Source organism: Lepidochelys kempii, chromosome 3 (assembly GCF_965140285.1).
Source record: "Lepidochelys kempii isolate rLepKem1 chromosome 3, rLepKem1.hap1, whole genome shotgun sequence".
NCBI classification, from domain to species: Eukaryota; Metazoa; Chordata; order Testudines; family Cheloniidae; genus Lepidochelys; species Lepidochelys kempii.
The window spans coordinates 116,360,268-116,378,467 of NC_136382.1; the positions used below are offsets into that span (position 1 = coordinate 116,360,268).

General features: G+C 38.9%; 1 protein-coding gene across 13 annotated transcripts in view; it reads right to left on the minus strand.

The window, feature by feature from the left end:
- The window catches only part of SYNE1 (spectrin repeat containing nuclear envelope protein 1), a 501,907-nt gene that overhangs the window by 41,962 nt on the left and 441,745 nt on the right, over nt 1–18,200 (minus strand). For 11 of the 13 annotated variants that reach the window (XM_073337684.2, XM_073337695.2, XM_073337685.2 and 8 more), the window contains 3 exons: nt 14,246–14,404; nt 13,549–13,715; nt 5,887–6,049 (listed from right to left, as the gene is read on the minus strand). In XM_073337684.2, coding sequence (XP_073193785.2) covers nt 5,887–6,049; nt 13,549–13,715; nt 14,246–14,404 — 489 coding nt within the window. Of the gene's footprint in view, nt 1–5,886; nt 6,050–13,548; nt 13,716–14,245; nt 14,405–15,395; nt 15,581–18,200 lie in introns of those variants that run through there. The other 2 variants (XM_073337694.2, XM_073337691.2) reach the window with 2 other exon arrangements.

Genomic DNA, 18,200 nt, shown 5'->3' on the forward strand with positions numbered 1-18,200 from the left:
TTTCCTTCCATTTAGCTCAGCCCCTTGTGGAAACTAACAAGCCATCTGTTACCATCACATTGTTCCCTCTGCTTATGTGTTCTAACCAGGCTGCGTCTGTCTTGGCTGTTTAGACTGTAAGCTCTGCAGGGCAGGGACCATCTACTGTACTGTGTTTGTTGGGTGCCTAGCACAGAGGGGCCCTGTTTTTGGCTGGTCCTTAGGCACTACTGTAATACATATGATGATGAATGTGTTAGCACACGTTGAATGCCTGCAGGAGTCTCGCTGGGAGAGAATATACGAACAGACATGATGAGGTTGACAAGTGTCTGCACTGGAGCCTCTATGGGCGCCAATGCTCTGGGCAGCGGGGCTGTTAGCTCCTGGGGCAGCGCAGCTGCAGAGCCCGGCCTGACCCGGTGCTCTGTGCTGCACGGTGCTTGGCTGGCTCCAGCCCCGGGCGGTGCAGCTCTAGCGCCGTCAGCCACCGGTGCTCCAGGCAGCAAAGTAAGGGGGCAGGGAGAGGGGGGCGTGTTGTTGGACAGAGGGCAGGGGAATTCGGGGGGCAGGGAGCGGGGGGGTTGGTCAGAGAGTGCGGAACGGGCGGGGGGGGGTATTGAATGGGGACAGGGGTCCCAGGGGGGCAGTCAGGAAGGAGGGGGAGTTGGATGGGGTGGCGGGGGGCAGTCAGGGGCAGGGGTTCCAGGGGCAGTCAGGGGACAGGGAGAAGGAGTGGTTGGATGGGGCAGGGGTCTTGGGGGGGCGCCATCAGGGGGCGAGAAGCGGGGCAGGGGCTGGGCCACGCCTGGCTGTTTGGGAAGGCACAGCCTCCCCTAACTGGCCCGCCATAAAATTTCCAAAACCCAATGCGGCCCTCAGGCCAAAAAGTTTGCCCATCCCTGTTTTAGAACGTAGCTTTCCCCTTTTCATGCTTAAGTATCTTTTATGCTGTGAAGGCTATTTCTTAAAAAACAACAACCATCCATACCTATGATGTCATACTGAAGGATAATAATAATAATAATAATAATGGCAAGAAAATTAAATAAGTTCCACTGCACTGTGGGCATTCACTCTGCTATATTGTGTTCCCGTGTAATGCTATTCTTCGGTAAGTCAAGAGGGTGTCTCTTGACATGTTCCGCAGGTGGGGCAGCAGTAGCACATATCTATCTATCTATCAGTACATCTTTAATATGAAATGTAGTTGTTTTCCTCTCAGCTGTCCAATGATAATATTATTTTTAATTGGGGATGGCGGGGAAAATAGGGGAGAAAAGTGACTTTCCGCAGAAGTTTTCATAAACATGGAAAGAAAAAGCAGTCCTCCTAGTGTCAGCAATTACACTCTTCTAACTAATCTATGTCCATCTCATTTTAGTAAATTAAGGGGGGGGGATAGGAATTAAAAAATTTATCCTGAATGTGGTTAGCTTTCCAACTCTATACATCTATAGTAAAATCCACAACAAAAGTGAAGACGACACTAGAGACATGTGGACAACGTGGGTAAGGAATCAATATAGCTTTGTGGAAGATAGATCCTGTCAAACGAAGTTTTTTTTAAAATGAGATTACAAGTTTGGTTGATAAAGGTAATAGTGCTTGATTTGGAACCACATGACATTTTGATTAAAAAAACTAGAACTATATCAAATTAACATTTTACAGATTCAATGGACTAAAAGCGGCTAAATGATAGCTTTTACAATATAGGTGTAAATGAGGAATCACCATCAAGTGAGTGTATTTCTACTGGCATCTTACAGGGCTCGGTTCTTGACCCTACATTATCTAACATTTTTATCAATGACCTAGAAGAAAATATAAAACCAGCATCGATAAAGTTTGCATATGACATAAAAATTAAAGGGATAGTAAATAATGAAGAGGACAAGTCACTGATACAGAGCAATCTAGATTGCTTGGTGAACTAGGCACAAGCAAACAACGTGCTTTTTAATATGGCTAAATGTAAATGTATACATCTAGGAACAAAGAATGTAGGCCATACTTAAACAATGGGGGACTCTATCCTGGGAAATGATTTGGGGGTCAGGGTGGACAATCAGCTGAACAAGAGTTCTCAGTGCAATGCAGTGGCTAAAAGGCTATTGTACTGTGATCTTTGGATGCAAAAACTGGGGAATCCTCAGTAGCAGTAGAGAGGTTATTTTACCTCTGGCTGTGGCACCAGTGTGACTGCTGCTGGAATACTGTGTCCAGTTCTGGTGTCCATAATTCACAAAGGATGTTGATAAGGGTCAGAGAAGAGTCACAAGAATGATTAAAGGATTAGAAAACATGCCTTATAGTGATAAATTAAATAGACTGAGCTCGAGTCGAACAAAAAGAAGGTTAAGGGATGACTTGAACACAGTTTACAGGTACCTACATGGGGCACAAATATTTGACAATGGGCTCTTCAATCTAGTGGACTAATGTATAATATGATCCAATAGCTAGAAGTTAAAGCTAGACAAATTCAGACCGGAAATAAGGTGTAAATTTTAAGAGTCAGGGTATCCACTAGAACAATTTACCAAAGATCATGTTGGAGTCTCCATCACTGGCAATTTTAAAATTAAGATTGGCAATGTCCCAACATTCTGTAACACTGTTAAAACAAACTGGAAATTCTTTGGCAGCTTTATTTTGAAAATGGAGCTTTTTAGTGAAAATGAATGAAAAAGTAGTTCAATAGCACTTGTACTATTTATTTTAATATTACATTTCCCAGAGAGCCTGCAGCTAGGATAGCCACATTTACTGGGTGTTTTTCCTGTGACGATCATCAGTAAAATACTTAACAATATTGACTTTTTAATTGTCATCTTTAGGTTTCAGATTTCATAGCCTATTCAGACCACACCTCTCAGAGTCATTGTTTCAGGATGCTTGCAGGCTCAAGAAAAGAAAGATGCATGGGTTGCAGTAAGCCACATTTTCAAGGTTTTCTCTCCAATGCTAGGGGCTAAAAGCCAATTAAAACAACCAAACAAACTGAAAAGAGATTTTTTTTTAGTACAATTCCACACCATGGTATGGATTTTGCAGTAAATTTTGTGGCCTTGGAATTCTAGATTACATAGGGACCAGTGAATAAAGAACCAACCATTTGCACAAGTTTGGTTAAATGAACATAGATCTTGCCTCCTCCCTTGTGACTGCCTCAGCTGTATTATTTGTCTGCACATAGCATAACCTCTGAATCACCTTTTTGAAATGGAACTCAAACATGAGTCAGTTGTTGCCATGAATTTAGTGAATGCCTTTTTGGACAAATCAATCCACAGATGAACACTTCAGTGTTTTTAAATTACAGTCTGCATCCATAAATGATTTACTGTACATTTGCTTTTACTTCTACTGCTTTTACTTTCACAAAGTTTAGTTGCTGATCTGCCCTTAGCACCAGCAATCCCCACTATTGTAGCTCATGTATTTCCTAAGACTGTTTTAACTCTTGGGAGTACTACAAAGGACATGCATGGTACAGGACATCAATGTATGCCATCTGCATCATCCTCAAGAATTGCATTGCTCAGATGTGATCCTATATTATTAATCTCCACTTCTTGGTTTTCATGACCTTTTTGCACTGGAACTGACATTCCATCTTGAAATGTCATTTCAACATATTTGTCTTCAGCACGTTACTGGTGCTTGTGAGACAGATTGTGAAAATGATCTCTTATTATTCCTGGATATCTGTAAGAAAAATTTCCTGCCCAATTGCTGACTACATTTGGATTATACCTCATGATTCAAATGGCTGGTTAAAGATGGAGAGTAACACTACCTGCAAGGAAACAGAAGGGACATTCTGTAACACCTTGCCATGTTTCACATTTGTTGTGGCCTAATTAACAAAAAAGAGAAAAAAAATGGCCTTTGAAATTTGACTAGTTTTCCAGGGTTGGCCGGATTGCAGTGAGGTTACACTCACTCTCCTTCAGGTCATACTGCTTTAACTGCCCCAGAAGAGCAACTGAAAAGTTATTATGTGTGTTCCCCTCCAACTCAGACTTGGCTGATGAGCCAGTAAAAGCAGAGTGTGGGAGCCACAGAACTGGGATCAGGCCCTAGTTTCTGGCAGGCAATGCTACATTTTTAATTAAATTTGAGATCTGTAGTTGAGTGATAGTTTGTGACAGTGTGGGCTGGGGATATAACATGTCCCTAAGAGAAAACAAATGTGGAAAAATATACAGATCAAACAGAAAGAAAAACTAGTGCTGACATAACTGGCTGAAAAGGTAGCTGAGGTAACCTGTGTTGTAAAAACCAAATGAATATTACTAGTAACAGCTATAATAAAAATACTTTCTTCTTTATGTTAAAAGTTCATGTTTTCTTTGCTGTTAGTGTTATAAAAAATTAATTCGCAGGGAGCTGCCAAACGTACTATGCTTACAAGGTAAAATACACTTCCAGTGTTTGTCCCCTTTGGAGTTCCAATGAAACCACTAGTACTTCAAAATGAACACTGCCACCATCTAGCATTGCACAGAAACAACAGCTGAGAACTGCAGAGAATGAAGAGTTCAACTGATGTCTGTACCCAGAATGAATGCAGTAGTAAAGGAGTCATAACAAACCTTGGGATGCCCATGTAGGTACGCTGCCAAGAAGTCTCTAAACATCTGCTTTTACATTAATACTTAGCACTGTACAGCACGTTACATCTTCAAAGCACTGCACAGTATTAGCTACTCGTCATATCTGTCCTGTATGTATTATTCATCCCATGTTATAGATAGTGAAACGTACACAGAGGTTAAAAGGCTTTTTCCCATAGCCACATAGTATGTCAGTTGAGGAGCTAGGATTAAAACTGAGGAGATTCTTAGTTTTTGGACTTGCACTGCATTCAATAGACCACATTGTCATTCTGCATGCTTTATAAATCAATTATCTGCAAAATGCTACAGTACTTTTCTCCCCACAAAAAAATTAAACGTCTCTACTTTATTGTGTGTTAAGGAGAGGTGTTATTTTGCTTTTCACAAGCTCATCACAAACTGCACTGATATCAGCCAGCGACCAATCTGCCAGGAAATAACTGACAAGAATGCAATCTGCTGTGTGACAGGCAACAGAATCTCTGCCCAGTGTGTCAGACAGAACTGGCATAGAGTAACAAAAATATGTACAGAAACGTGTATTTCTTTACTTTGCAAAACTGATGTTACTCTTTCCTAAGTTGTGATGGAAGTGGAAAGGAAGCATACTAACAGCGTAGTACAATGTAAAAAACTACTACTAATTAAACAAAAACAAAAATGTATCTGCCCCATCCCACTTTTCCTATTTGCAGCATGAACTGCTTCGTTCCAGCAATGTGTGCAGACTTTGCATAGTGCACATCCGCTTAAAGTTAAACATCAGTTTTGTATCGTGCATGCAACTCAGCATGCAAAGAGACTCAAACATGTTTATGAACTGCAAAACAAAACAAAACCAGAAGGCATTTCCAAAGATGGACAATGTCAAGCACTTATAAAACTTGAAAGCAAACACTACAGTATGGTTTCATTTTAATTCTGGAAGTGGACGGTAGTTCATTATATACTAAAAAACAAAGGAAAAACCTCAACCACAAAAGTAACCCACATTCTAGACATAACATCATGGTACCTTACCTCTGTCTGGCAGGGTCAAGCAGCTCCTTGTAGATTCAATGTCAAAGCCGGCAGAAGACTCTACCAGAGTGATGCAATAAGCACTATCTGCCTTGAAATCTAAGGGCATCTTCTCTGCATCAGTGCCTTCTTTCAACACTGAGCTGGATATCGGCAGCCCAAGGGTATACTTTACTTGGGTCTCCCCACACCATAGTGCAACTGCCAGTGTGGTGATTGTGTCAGGTTTTTTACTCTTCTACCTCATTTTGTATTTTACCTGCTGCTCATTCAGTTTCCTTTGTATCTCCTCGGAATCACAGGTTTCGTAGACAATGGGTTTGGACAGCTCTGACTCAATGTGAGCGAGCCAGGATCTCAAGCTGTTCATGTTCTTATCCAGCTGCTGCACAGCTACCAGGGTCTCCTTCAACTTCTTCACCCTGCCAAAAGGAGAAACAAGAGCACATGCACATCATTAAACAGCCTCTATAAGACATCACTTTTGTATAATTTTCACTTCGAAAGAAATTCAACTTAACTTCACACTCAAACAACAGAATTGCTAATCTAGGGCTTCCCCTTACTACTTACAGCACTACAATCATATAAATAGTGCCCAAACCCAGTATTTCTAACTAACAGAAATTCAGGATTTTCAGAGGCCACACACAAGATTTTATAGGCTTCCGTATCTCTGAGGGTGGAATCAAAGCTTGGTTCAGGGAAAGAAAATGTATTTAATATGGTCAGTGTAAAAAAAAATCCATCTAAATTAGTTGTGTCTTCTGTTTCACTAATGTAGTCACCTGGTCAGATTACAAGTAAATAGCTATTGCAATTAACAAAATGAAATTGACCTGCATTGGTGTTGAACTACATGCATCTAATAAGACTTATTCACCTATAAGTTCTAAAGACTGAACTCTCTCGCCCTTAGAGATAGTGAACTCTGTCCTTATCTGGTGCAGAGCTCAGTACACTAACCCAGTGGTATGTGTCCCCCTGGGGGTACGCAGAGGTCTTCCAGGTGGTACATCAACACAACTCGTTTTACAACAGACTATACAGAAAGCACTAGTGAAGTCAATGCAAACTAAAATTTCATACGACTTGTTTATTCTGCTCTCTATATTATACACTGAAATGTAAGTACAATATTTATATTCCAATCTATTTATTTTATAAATATATGGTATAAATGAGAAAGTAAGCAATTTTTCAGTACTAGTGTGCTGTGACACTTTTGTATTTTTATGGCTAATTTTGTAAGCAAGTAGTTTTTAAGTGAGGTATAACTTGGTGTATACAAGATAAATCAGACTCCAGAAAGGGGTGCAGTAGTCTGGAAAGGTTGAGAGCCACTGCACTAACCCATTCTTCTACCTTCCCCAATCTTAAGGGCTACTCTAACTTGCACTGGATTTTAATAGTTACTTCAGATTTACACTGGTATGTAACGGAGAGCAGAATCTGCCCCCACAATGATTTCTTGGTTGTAACAGGACTGGTAACCTTGCTGTGCAACAATAATCACCAAGGACACCAATCAGCTGTCTTTTCAAGAGAACATTAGATAGGAGAATGAGAGAGACCTAACCACATTCCATAAGCATGAACGGTCAGATGTTAACTATTAGAACAATTTACCAAAGGTCATGGTGGATTCTCCATCACTGAGAATTTTAAAATCAAGGTTACTAGTTTTTCTAAAAGATCTGCTCTAGGAATTATTTTGGCAAAGTTCTATGGCCTGTGCTATACAGGAGGTCAGACTAAGTGATCACAATGGTCCATTCTGGCCTTGGAATCTGTGGATAGTCCCTTTGGCCTCCACAAATATCGGGGTTGTGCTGTTAGTGTTAAAAATCCCAAAGAGAGTGTGTGAGAGGCAGAGTCATAGTCCTATCCCTACTAGTGTATTACTTTGTGGAGTGGAACTGGCATAGGGACAGTATATGCTTCACTCTGTTCAGAGCAGTGGTTTTCAACCTATGGTCCGTGGACCCCTGGGGTCCGCAAACTGTCTAGGATTTCCAAAGGGGTCTGGCACCTCCATTTGAAATTTTTAGGGGTCTGCAAATGAACACAGGTTGAAAACAACTGGTAAAGAGGGCTCAGCAGTAACTGCTGCTATGTATTCTCCTGGCATTCTAGAGCCTGCTTCAGACACAGTGCCTCCAAGCAGGGGCTTCTGGGGAACTGCGATTCCACCACTCACAACAGAGCATGTAATAAGTGTGCACCACACAGAGCTATTTTCAGGACTTCAGCTTATATGATTCCTCCAAAAAAATCAGATCATAGTATCCTTGAAATTTGGGTAAGTTTGAAACCAAACTTTGTGGTTTAGGTCCATCTCTCTAGTCTTTAGGAGGTTAAAAGCAAATCATTACAGAGCTCTCATTCTGTTCTGTGTTTGTGCCTAGCACAAAGGGATTTTGATCCATGTGTAGGGCTCTAAGAGGCTTTTTAATTATTCATCAAATGTATAAATCTCTCAAATAACCTCAACATGTGCTTTTGATTACACTGAAAACATACCTGCACACTTATATGCTTACATGCTCACCTAATTATTTCCCACCTCTAGTTTGAGCATATGAAGAAGTTTTAAGCTCTTTTGTGCCACCCATTGAAATTAATTGCACATGCACAACTACATATTTTGTGCATGTAGCAGAGACAATATATATATATATATATATATATATATATATATATATATATATATATATATATATATATATATATATATATATATATATATATATATATATATATATATATATATATATATATATATATATATATATATATATATATATATATATATATATATATATATATATATATATATATATATTTAGAAACTTATTTCTAAATTCTCCAATAGTCTAAAATCCTGACCTACAGGGCCTGAAAGATAGTGGGACTCATGGAGTTCTGCCAGCAGGCAGGGAGCAGGCTGCACAGAGTCTACACATGGGGGTCTGCTGCCGCAGCAAAATGAAGCTGTGCCCTTTTGGGGTTTCATTTGCAACAGCATTATATGAAAATAAAGCAAATTCTTCTGGGAAAATCTCCCGAAACGTGTTACTGTGAGAGGATTTGGCTGAGTTCCCCTGTTTGCTAACAAGGATTCCTAATTCAAATTAGATGCTTGGAACTATCACATGGCAGGTTTAAGCAGGGTTGTATAAATTTAGCAAGCCTGACATATAAGTACAGGAAGTCCCTGAAGCTTGCTGTACTTTTCTCGTAGCCCATATTAAAACTCAGGCATTTGTCCTTGCTCAGGAAGGAAAATACTATGTAATCCAATTGCTCAGTTTTCCAGTTTATTGCTAATGAGAAAGCCAATTTCAAACCAAGAAAAATACACAGAAAATATTCTGGAGCTGAAAACAATAAGGAAGGTCTTTTAAAACTCAAACAGTTAGCTAGAATTAAACTAGATATGCTTAAATTCTGCTTAAATCTAAACATATATTGCACCATAAACACACAACAGTGTATCGTACAGAATTCATAACTTCACTATTAGTCATTAGACAGCTGGTTACTAACATTCATTTAAAAGCCAACCACAAAAAATACGCACAGAAATGTGACATCAGCTGAATCTATCATCAGCTTATAGTTTTAATTAGCTGTTAACCATTCGCACACCATGCCTATAGTAATATCTAAGCTCAAACAAATTAGATTGGCAAAACACTGGAGTTCCAACTCAAGAGGGAGAAAACAATGAGAAACTATTACTCCACCCTTTTGGAGATACTTGAATTCTCAAATTCCAGGCAAATATATTCCAAGAACACAATGCAAGTACACTATTTCATTCATACTTAAATGCTTCTGTTTGGGGAACAGTACCATGGGAAATGTTATGCATGCACCTGAACAGATTGTAAAATTCTTTCATCATCTAAAATAAATTAAATAGTGAAATGCAAAATAAAATAAAATAAAATAAAATAAAATAAAATAAAAAAGTAGCTTTCATAGTTCAGTAATGAATGAGTAGTTGAAAATGCCACATTTACTCTTCAGATTCTATACTTTTACCTTTACTGAAAAATAATTTTACAACTTACAAGTTAGCTTACACTAAAAATATTGTGAAAAAATACAAGATGGAAAAAAAATCCAGGAAGAATATTTGAGAAAAAATAAAAATCTTTCAATCCACTATACATTGTTCAAAACTAAGCTACAAAGATCCATCTGGCTACAGACATTTTAATACTATGTTTCAGAGTAGCAGCCGTGTTAGTCTGTATTCGCAAAAATAAAAGAAATACTTGTGGCACCTTAGAGACTAACAAATTTATTTGAGCATAAGCTTTTGTGAGCTACAGCTCACTTCATCGGATGCAACATATGTACATGAAGGATGAGTTTAGCACACATTAATGCTGGAAGTACTTTTACAGAGCCTCTCCACATCTTTGACTTTTGGATGTAGTCAGGCCCCCTTGATTACACAAACAGCAGGTAGTAAATTACAACCCTCTGGATCCTCTCACATGTTTACATGATCTTGTATTAAAAACAGTAGTAAAAATCAGATCTATGGTTTCATTCAGCCTTATTTAACCACCTACTAGTAGTGGTCAGGCTGTTTTCAGTTAAGACAAACATTTGAAGATCCCAGAATTATAGCAAGACAACAAAGCACATCATGATTTCCTAACACTCCTCAACAACACTAAAATTCTGGGCAGAAAAGAAAAAGTTTTTTGGTAAGGCAGCATGCCTATGGATTAATACTATGACAACTAGTTCCTCAGCAAGCTATAACAAATTCCAAAGAAATACATAAGAAAAGTAAATAGCTGCCTGCCTTGTGACATCGCAATTGCAGTCTGGGAGGTCTGAATCCACACTGCAGTCCTCTGCCATCCTCACGCCACATAAATCCTCTCCTACCACCATGAAAATTTCCAGTACTAAAAACAAGAACTTGCAGTCCAAAAGCTTGTAGTCCAACAGACTGTGCTGCAGGCAAGCTTGCCTTTGTGAGTACTGTACAAAAATGCTCACATTCCAAACAAATGTTAGTAGACCCGGCCTGCTAACATGAGACTGAGTGGTGACAAGTGGTCATGTTTCTAAATAAAACTTACATTCATCAACATGCGCCAGGCTTGATCTCCTGGAATGTAGGCCATGAGTGTCAGGAAGAGGAGGGGGGGAAAATAAAAAAGAGAGAGGCCTTCAGTTGTAAACTTAACTGTCCAAGAAAAGTCCTGTATAAAGCATGCAGCCACACACTACTCCTTTACTGTGCACACATGCAGCTGGCCTATTTATCATAATGGACAATTTGTAGGGAGAAAACTTTCCAGCCACGAGAGGCCAGAAATGGGAAATCACTGAAGTAGAGAGGCAGCTGTCTTTCTGGGGAGTCCTCCCTTCTCTTTCCCACCCTTCCGCAGAAGGAGTCAGAGGGTGGTGAAGAAAAAGTGAAAAGGAAATATGCTGCTGGGAAAAAAAAATAGGCCAGACGGAATGTTTAAAATGATTACCCCAAATGGCATGAAAAATTAACAAAAACAGATTCAGAACTGACCAGTTTTTTTCTGACTGAATTTTTTTTTCTGCAGGAAGAACAACTTGTTGTAAACAAGAGAACATGACTTTAACCTGTGAACAGGCTAAAGTCAAGATTCTTTAATACAAGAGAGGTCATTTAAAAACACAAATAAAATGTTATGTAGCCAAAATATATTATATTCTTATTCATCTTCTGAAACAAACATACTGTGAGTCTTTGTTCCTTAGAGAGACGAAGTGGGTGAGCTCTGTGTAGTTTGAAAGCTTGGCTATTTCACCAAATGAAGTTGGTTCAATAAAAGAGATTTCCTCACCCACCTGGTTTCTCTAATATCATGGACCAACACGCTACAACTCTGTATTCCATTTTCCTGTAAATAGGTATTTCCCATTGGTGGATGGCTGCTGAAAACAAACCAATAAGCACATTTGAGCAAAAGATGGCCTTGGCTTGACAGAGAGAACAGAAACATGGAGAATGTACGCACAGAGTTACTATTAATATTGTCAGGGATCCAGAATGCAGAATTTGCACTATAATGTCAGCAGTGCCAAAAATAAGCTGCATTTTCCAGCTGAATGTATGAAAATAGTAACATACTCTGACATACCAAATTTCATCCAAAGTATTTTGCAAACTGGTTTTTGAGATGTGGGAATCTTTCCACTAGGAACTGGTCTTAGATCATAAGCTCATTTCACACAGGTTAACCAATAGACAGTAGATAAGTCACAACCCACTTGGGCCAGAGACGAATTGGCAAAGGCTCTCTATCCCTTCAGCAATCTTTTGAGCCATTCAATACTCCACATTTAGCCACATGATATACAAACTTCACATAGGGATCCCTTCACTCACTATTCAAATGCAGCCAGCTCTGTGGTGAAAAGGGGCAACACTAAATGTATTAGGTAAGAAAACATCCAACGGAAATTGACTGGGAAACTGAGGCAAATCTGTAATCACACAAATTAATTTATGGCCAGGACTATCACTCTGTACTTGAGGAAAATAGCATGGGAAGTTCTACAAGTGTATAACAATTCAGTTTTACAGCTCATCTGAAAAAACCACTAAGAAATAGAATCCTGAGACCCTGATCACCCTCCCAAGGTACAACACTAATCCCAGTACTGAGCATAACAGATAGATATCTAGAAGTACACTTTGCCATCTGCATATACCATCACTTCTCACTGGAAATCTCTTAAAGCTTGGCCTGGGCATAGAGGAAGCCCATCACAGTTATGTTTAAACATTAGATATGTCTTCAAGAGAAAAGTACAGAATTAAGGTAAGTAACTGTTTTGCTTAAGATCTGGTGAGAAACCACATCCTGTGAAACCAACAGACTTTTAGTCTGTAAGAAATGCTACTTCCTGAATAATGTTACATTAAAACAAAACACAGTCACCTCCATCTTAAAAGGTCTGTACCCCTTAATGGCTTTGCCACTGTGAAATTCACTGACTCCCCACAGTCACAGAATTCTGAGGAGGAATATTGTAGTACAGGGGTGGGGAAGGTGACCAAACATATTTACAGAACCTACTGGATAAATAGAGAAATGTAAAAGGAATTGCTGCAAATAGAACACTGGGTATTGATACAGATAGAAATATCTTTCAAGTTATGGAAACTCAAGCAACATGTTGAACATCCTTCATACTGCAGAGTACAGACACAATAGCCAAAGCAAATAGCGGCAAAAATGACACAATAGCGGCAAAAATGATTGTCTATTAGCTCGAGAGTAGCTGCTACAGCTCAGAACGGACATTAGAAATTTAAATTAATATTCTTCATGTACTAACCAAGAATTGCATGTGCACAGTATATACTTCTGTAGATAACAACCTATGGCAAACAACTTTTTTAAATTTTTTTTGCAAGCTACTAGGCCTAATGGATATACATCAGTCTACTTTATTTTCTCTCTCCCCCTCTTCACTAATCTAAAAACAGAAAAACAAAACCACCTACCATAAACTGTCATTTGGGTAGCATTTTTAAAAGTGAGTCACTTAGCACCCTTTGTGCTGCACTTTAAAGAAAACAAAAGATTTACGTCTTGCTTTAGGCACCCACTTTCAACCTAAATAACCACACTTGACCAGAAGACACTACACTTCTGACTGCAGCCAGTCTTGATCATCCTAATAGATACTGGTTTTTAAACTTTCTGAATCAGATACAGTGGATCAGGAAGGATAAGTTCAACCAAGCATGTTGGCTGAGAGCAGTTACAGATCACAGTTGAGTGGGTGGAGACAGAAAAAATTCTGAGTCCTCTCTTGAACTAGGAACTCAGCTGCTTCATGAATTCCAATACAGGATTCTATTCCAGGAAATGTTTAAAAACAAAGTAGCTGTTTTTACCTGGCTGCAATCAGATCTAAGAGGTGTTGCCATCTGTCATTGACCTTGCCAAGTTTATATTCGATTTCTGATGCTTTGCTTTCATGACTGGCTTTGGCAAGACGCTCTCCCATTTGCTGGAGCTGGATTTTATTCTCTTGGGCCATGGCAATTTCATCTTGATAATCCTACACGGCAAAGAGGAATCACAGAGATCAAGAAACTTATTCAGAACACATTCAGCTCAGTTCTTCTGCTGGAAGAACTAGAATAAACATAAGCAGTGTCTAATACTAAGTTGGAAATAGTTTGGTGAATGAACAAATCCTCAAACACCACCACCGTTTAAACATAAGTAATCACAAGAAAGAAAAATATTTTGCAAATGCATGTACAATAATTCATAACTGGTTTACTGACACTTGTGATCAGGCATTTAGTAAAGCATTCACCGTTCTTGGTTGTGTCTTTGTATTTTGAGAAATCCACTTCAAGAAGCACAGGGAAAAGGCACATAATTAGAGAAGAACATTGACAAAAATTCTCATTGGAACATACAAACGGCCATATATTGGATCAGACCAGTGACCCATTTAATACAGTGTTCTGTCTATAACACAGGCCAGTACCAGATTATTCAAGTTCTGATAACCGAGAAAGAGCAGAGGAAAAGGTGCACATAACAGCATATAAACATATAAAACCCAAAGAACTTTACCTTCTTGAGTTTCTCTATCATCTCTTCAATGAGGATGTCTCCATTTTGAGACACCTTACTCTCCATTTGTGTCAGCCACTCACAGAGCTCCTTGTTCTTCTCACTGAAGACTGCCCACTCATTCAGTCTCTCATTCACCTGTTGCCGCCGCAAGGAGATCTTATAATGTTTACAGAGGGAGTCAATAAAAGAGAGTACAGTTAGTAGATGAGAGTGAACTGATTCTCAGAGGTAAGTTCTCAGTCCTGCAAAGAGTTTTAGCTACCTGACTGTCATTAAGGTAAATTGGAGTTGTGCCAAAAAAATCTTACATGACTCATTATAAGTTCAAGGTCAGCATTAATCTCAGGATGCTTACTAGCCAGTTCCTGTTGCACACAGGGAAGAGTATACTCTAAATATAATTTGCTTTAATTTGCAGATACAAATCTGCGGTCTTTAAATTCAGGTTTCCATAGCACAGTTAAAATAGCCCTTTCATTGTCTTTAGAGTCAATATTTTCATTTATTAAGAATTAAAATGTACATTGATACTTCTGTTTATTTGGAAGCACAAACTCCAACAGAGACAGATGTTAAGCCCAAATAGATGCTTGACCTTTAGAACAATGACATTTTTAATACTGCAAACCAAATGGATGTCTAGGACGATGCATACATGGTATGGCCATACCATTGATTGGTGTATCAATTGTATCTACAAAATGTGTGCACAGATGAGATAGGCAGCTCTCATAAGCCAAGCAATTGGAAAGGAATGTGCAATTCCATGCTTGTGTCCTCATACACATATTTTGTGAGTGCGTCTAATTTTGCAGCATTGGAACTCTGTGACCAGGTATTCCCAAGGGCTAAAGAATGCTACGACAGAAATTAGCAGGCAATAAGTGCAAACTGAAACAGAGAACAAAACAACAGCATACACAGGAAATGGAGGCTTGTCACACGTCACTTTGAAAAGTAAGAGACTGCTATATATTTAAGAAATTAGAAGAATTATATTTCCATCTCAAATTGTGAATTACAAAACAATTGGGCAAATATGAAGAGGACCTGAAAGAATATTAAACACAGTATTCACAGTAAATTAATCTCTCCTGTCAGAATTTCTGATAATCGCATGGCTATAATGTAATGGCATCCTACTTACTACAGCTTCTTCCTCCTCATCTGTAATAGGAGTTGCTTCTGACTCTACATCAGCATCTCCACTGATCATGTGAGCATTGCACCTGCTCTTTTGTATATAACTTACTGCTTTCCTAACTGAAGCTTTTGATTTTTAAAGTCAGACACAAATGATAGCACATTTCCTTTTGTGGTAACACCTAAGTACTGAAAAAGAAAAAAAAGCCTCATTCATTTGGTTACATCCTGGAAGGTTAAATATGTAAATGACAGATTAAGACATCCAACCTTGAATCAGCCCTCTCCTTTAGCATGAGAGGTGTGCAGCAGGAATCTGGAAAAACCAATCAGAGTCTATATGGAAAAGGTCTTCTAGCCCATTCACCCACATGCAGCCAGTTCAGCTTCTTCGTTTCATGAGAATTTATGATGCATGAAGGCTTTTCACCCATGAATGCTATTTAATTGTGTCTCTTTCTCATGACCCTGTCAACTTCATTCACAAGACAGGAAAAGCATCCTCCAGTCTGAGTGCCCAACTGGAATTCTACAGGTTTCCAAAACTAAGTCTATTCCTTTGATACCTTTTAATGTTTATCCTGCAGGACAGATTTGTTTGCACCATACCATAATGAAAAAGGATATCACGTTCCTGGCACAATGTAACTATGTTTTGCTGTCCTACAATGTTTGTTTGTTCATTTGTTTTTTGACAGTGAAATGGTTCTTCACTGCTCAATACATTTTGGAGTGGACAAGTATAATCAGGCCAATCCAGAAAATTTGGGATAGGTGGCAACTTTAAATCTGGAGCCAGGATTTCTAAGCATAAGCAGCAACTGTAAAATGCACTGGGAGCACTGTGTATTTATCTCCCACATGGTGCCAAGGAATTAAGCAGGCAGCCAAGCCAAAGGGAATGAGAAATGTGCAGTCTTTTTTTTTTTTTTTAAACACAAGGAAAAGCACATCAACAGGGTACAGTGGGCTTTTTCTCACATCAGACTATCTTGTCGCCACCTCTCTCAAGCCAATGATGGCTGTTCTGTTTCTTCTTTATTCCTGTGGGCCAATTATGCCATAAATTTAACATTATCTTTAATATAGTTTTCCTGAGTTTGTTTATACCCTTGCTCAGTGAAGTGATCATTTACAGGAAGTCTGGAAATATTAGTGGTAACCAAAGCAAACACTTGAAGATACACTGAACTGTTATTAATCTTAGCTCCACAGCGAAGCAAAGTTTTTAAGAGGAAATCTTCTGCTGTTATAATAAAATACATAATCCTGCTCTTTCTTTCTTTTGTTGGTCTTGGCATGACCATCACTTTCAATGGACATTTCACCAGAAAAGTTGGTCTCCAGAAATGGAAGGATGAACCCTTTTAGAGATTGCAGACACATACTGTACATATCCTTTAGCTATTAGATTAGTCACAATTTCCTTCCAGTAATGAGATTCTTCTTGATTATTGTTCCATTTCATGGCCAGATATTGCTTATTCCACTCTAAGTTTGCTATTAAGTGAGTGATCACTTTAAGGTTACATCTGCTAACTCCTGAATTTTAGTGGGTATTTTCTCCACTCTTTTGTTTTAAATATCTGTAAATCAGTATGGCTGAAAATATTTCCCACATCGCCCCATCCTCAAAAGGGTGTGTTGTTCCTCTGGATAAAGCTTGCATTTGACATGCCAAATTCTACTTCCTTAGCTCTACCTCTGCATTAGGAGATTGATGAGATTATACCTTACAAATGGATGAGTCTCAGTTCAAATTCAAATGCTAGCTTGTCATCCAGCTGGTACCTGTCTGTTCTAACTGTTGCTAATCACATTCAGCTGTCCCTGTGCCCCTTTCATGTGCATAATCACTGTGACATTCCACTCTATATGATTTTATGAAAATACGCTAATGAGTGTGAATATAATGTAACTGGAATATGCTTCCCACAAAAGGTCTCTTGTAAGGTATCATTACAAAGCTTATCATCTACTGAGTGTGGTCATCCTATTTGTATAAATGTATCACTCTTGTATCTGAAACTAGAAATATGAAATATAACTCTGAGGGCCTATTGTAATTATGCAAAGTGAGGGCCATTAATGGTGGTTTGGAATCTTGATGGCTCCCATCAACCAGGACAATTGACTGTGGATGGCTCTGCTTGCTTGCCGGCCTTCCTGTGTGTCAGGCTGGGAGGAATGAGGGCTTGAAGTCTTACAGTGACATGTGATCATGTCACCTGAACTGGAATCCATCTTTAACCTGGTGCTTTTCCATTTAGAAGGAGGGATGGTAACCCAGAGAGGGACAAAGGATTCCCACCTTGTGAAAAAGATATATAAGGGGGTGGAACAGAACAAACGGGGCTGAAGTCATGAGAAATCCCCTATCTACCACCTGAGCTGGAAAAAAGGGCTGTACCAGGGAAAGAATTGTGTCCAGAATAGGAAGGCATCCAGTCTGTGATAAAAACTTACCGAAATATCTTTGAGGGTGAGATTTTATCTGTATTCAGTGTTCTTACTGTATTAAGCTTAGACTTCTGTGTTTATTTTATTTTGCTTGGTAATTCACTTTTTTCTGTCTGTTATTACTTGGAACCACTTAAATCCTACTTTTTGTATTTAATAAAATCACTTTTTACTTATTAATTAACCCAGAGTATGTATATACCTGGGGGGACGGGGGGCAAACAGCTGTGCATCTCTCTCTATCAGTATTATAGAGGGAGAACAATTCATGAGTTTACCCTGTATAACCTTTATACAGGGTAAAACGGATTTATTTGGGGTTTAGACCCCATTGGGAGCTCAGTACCCT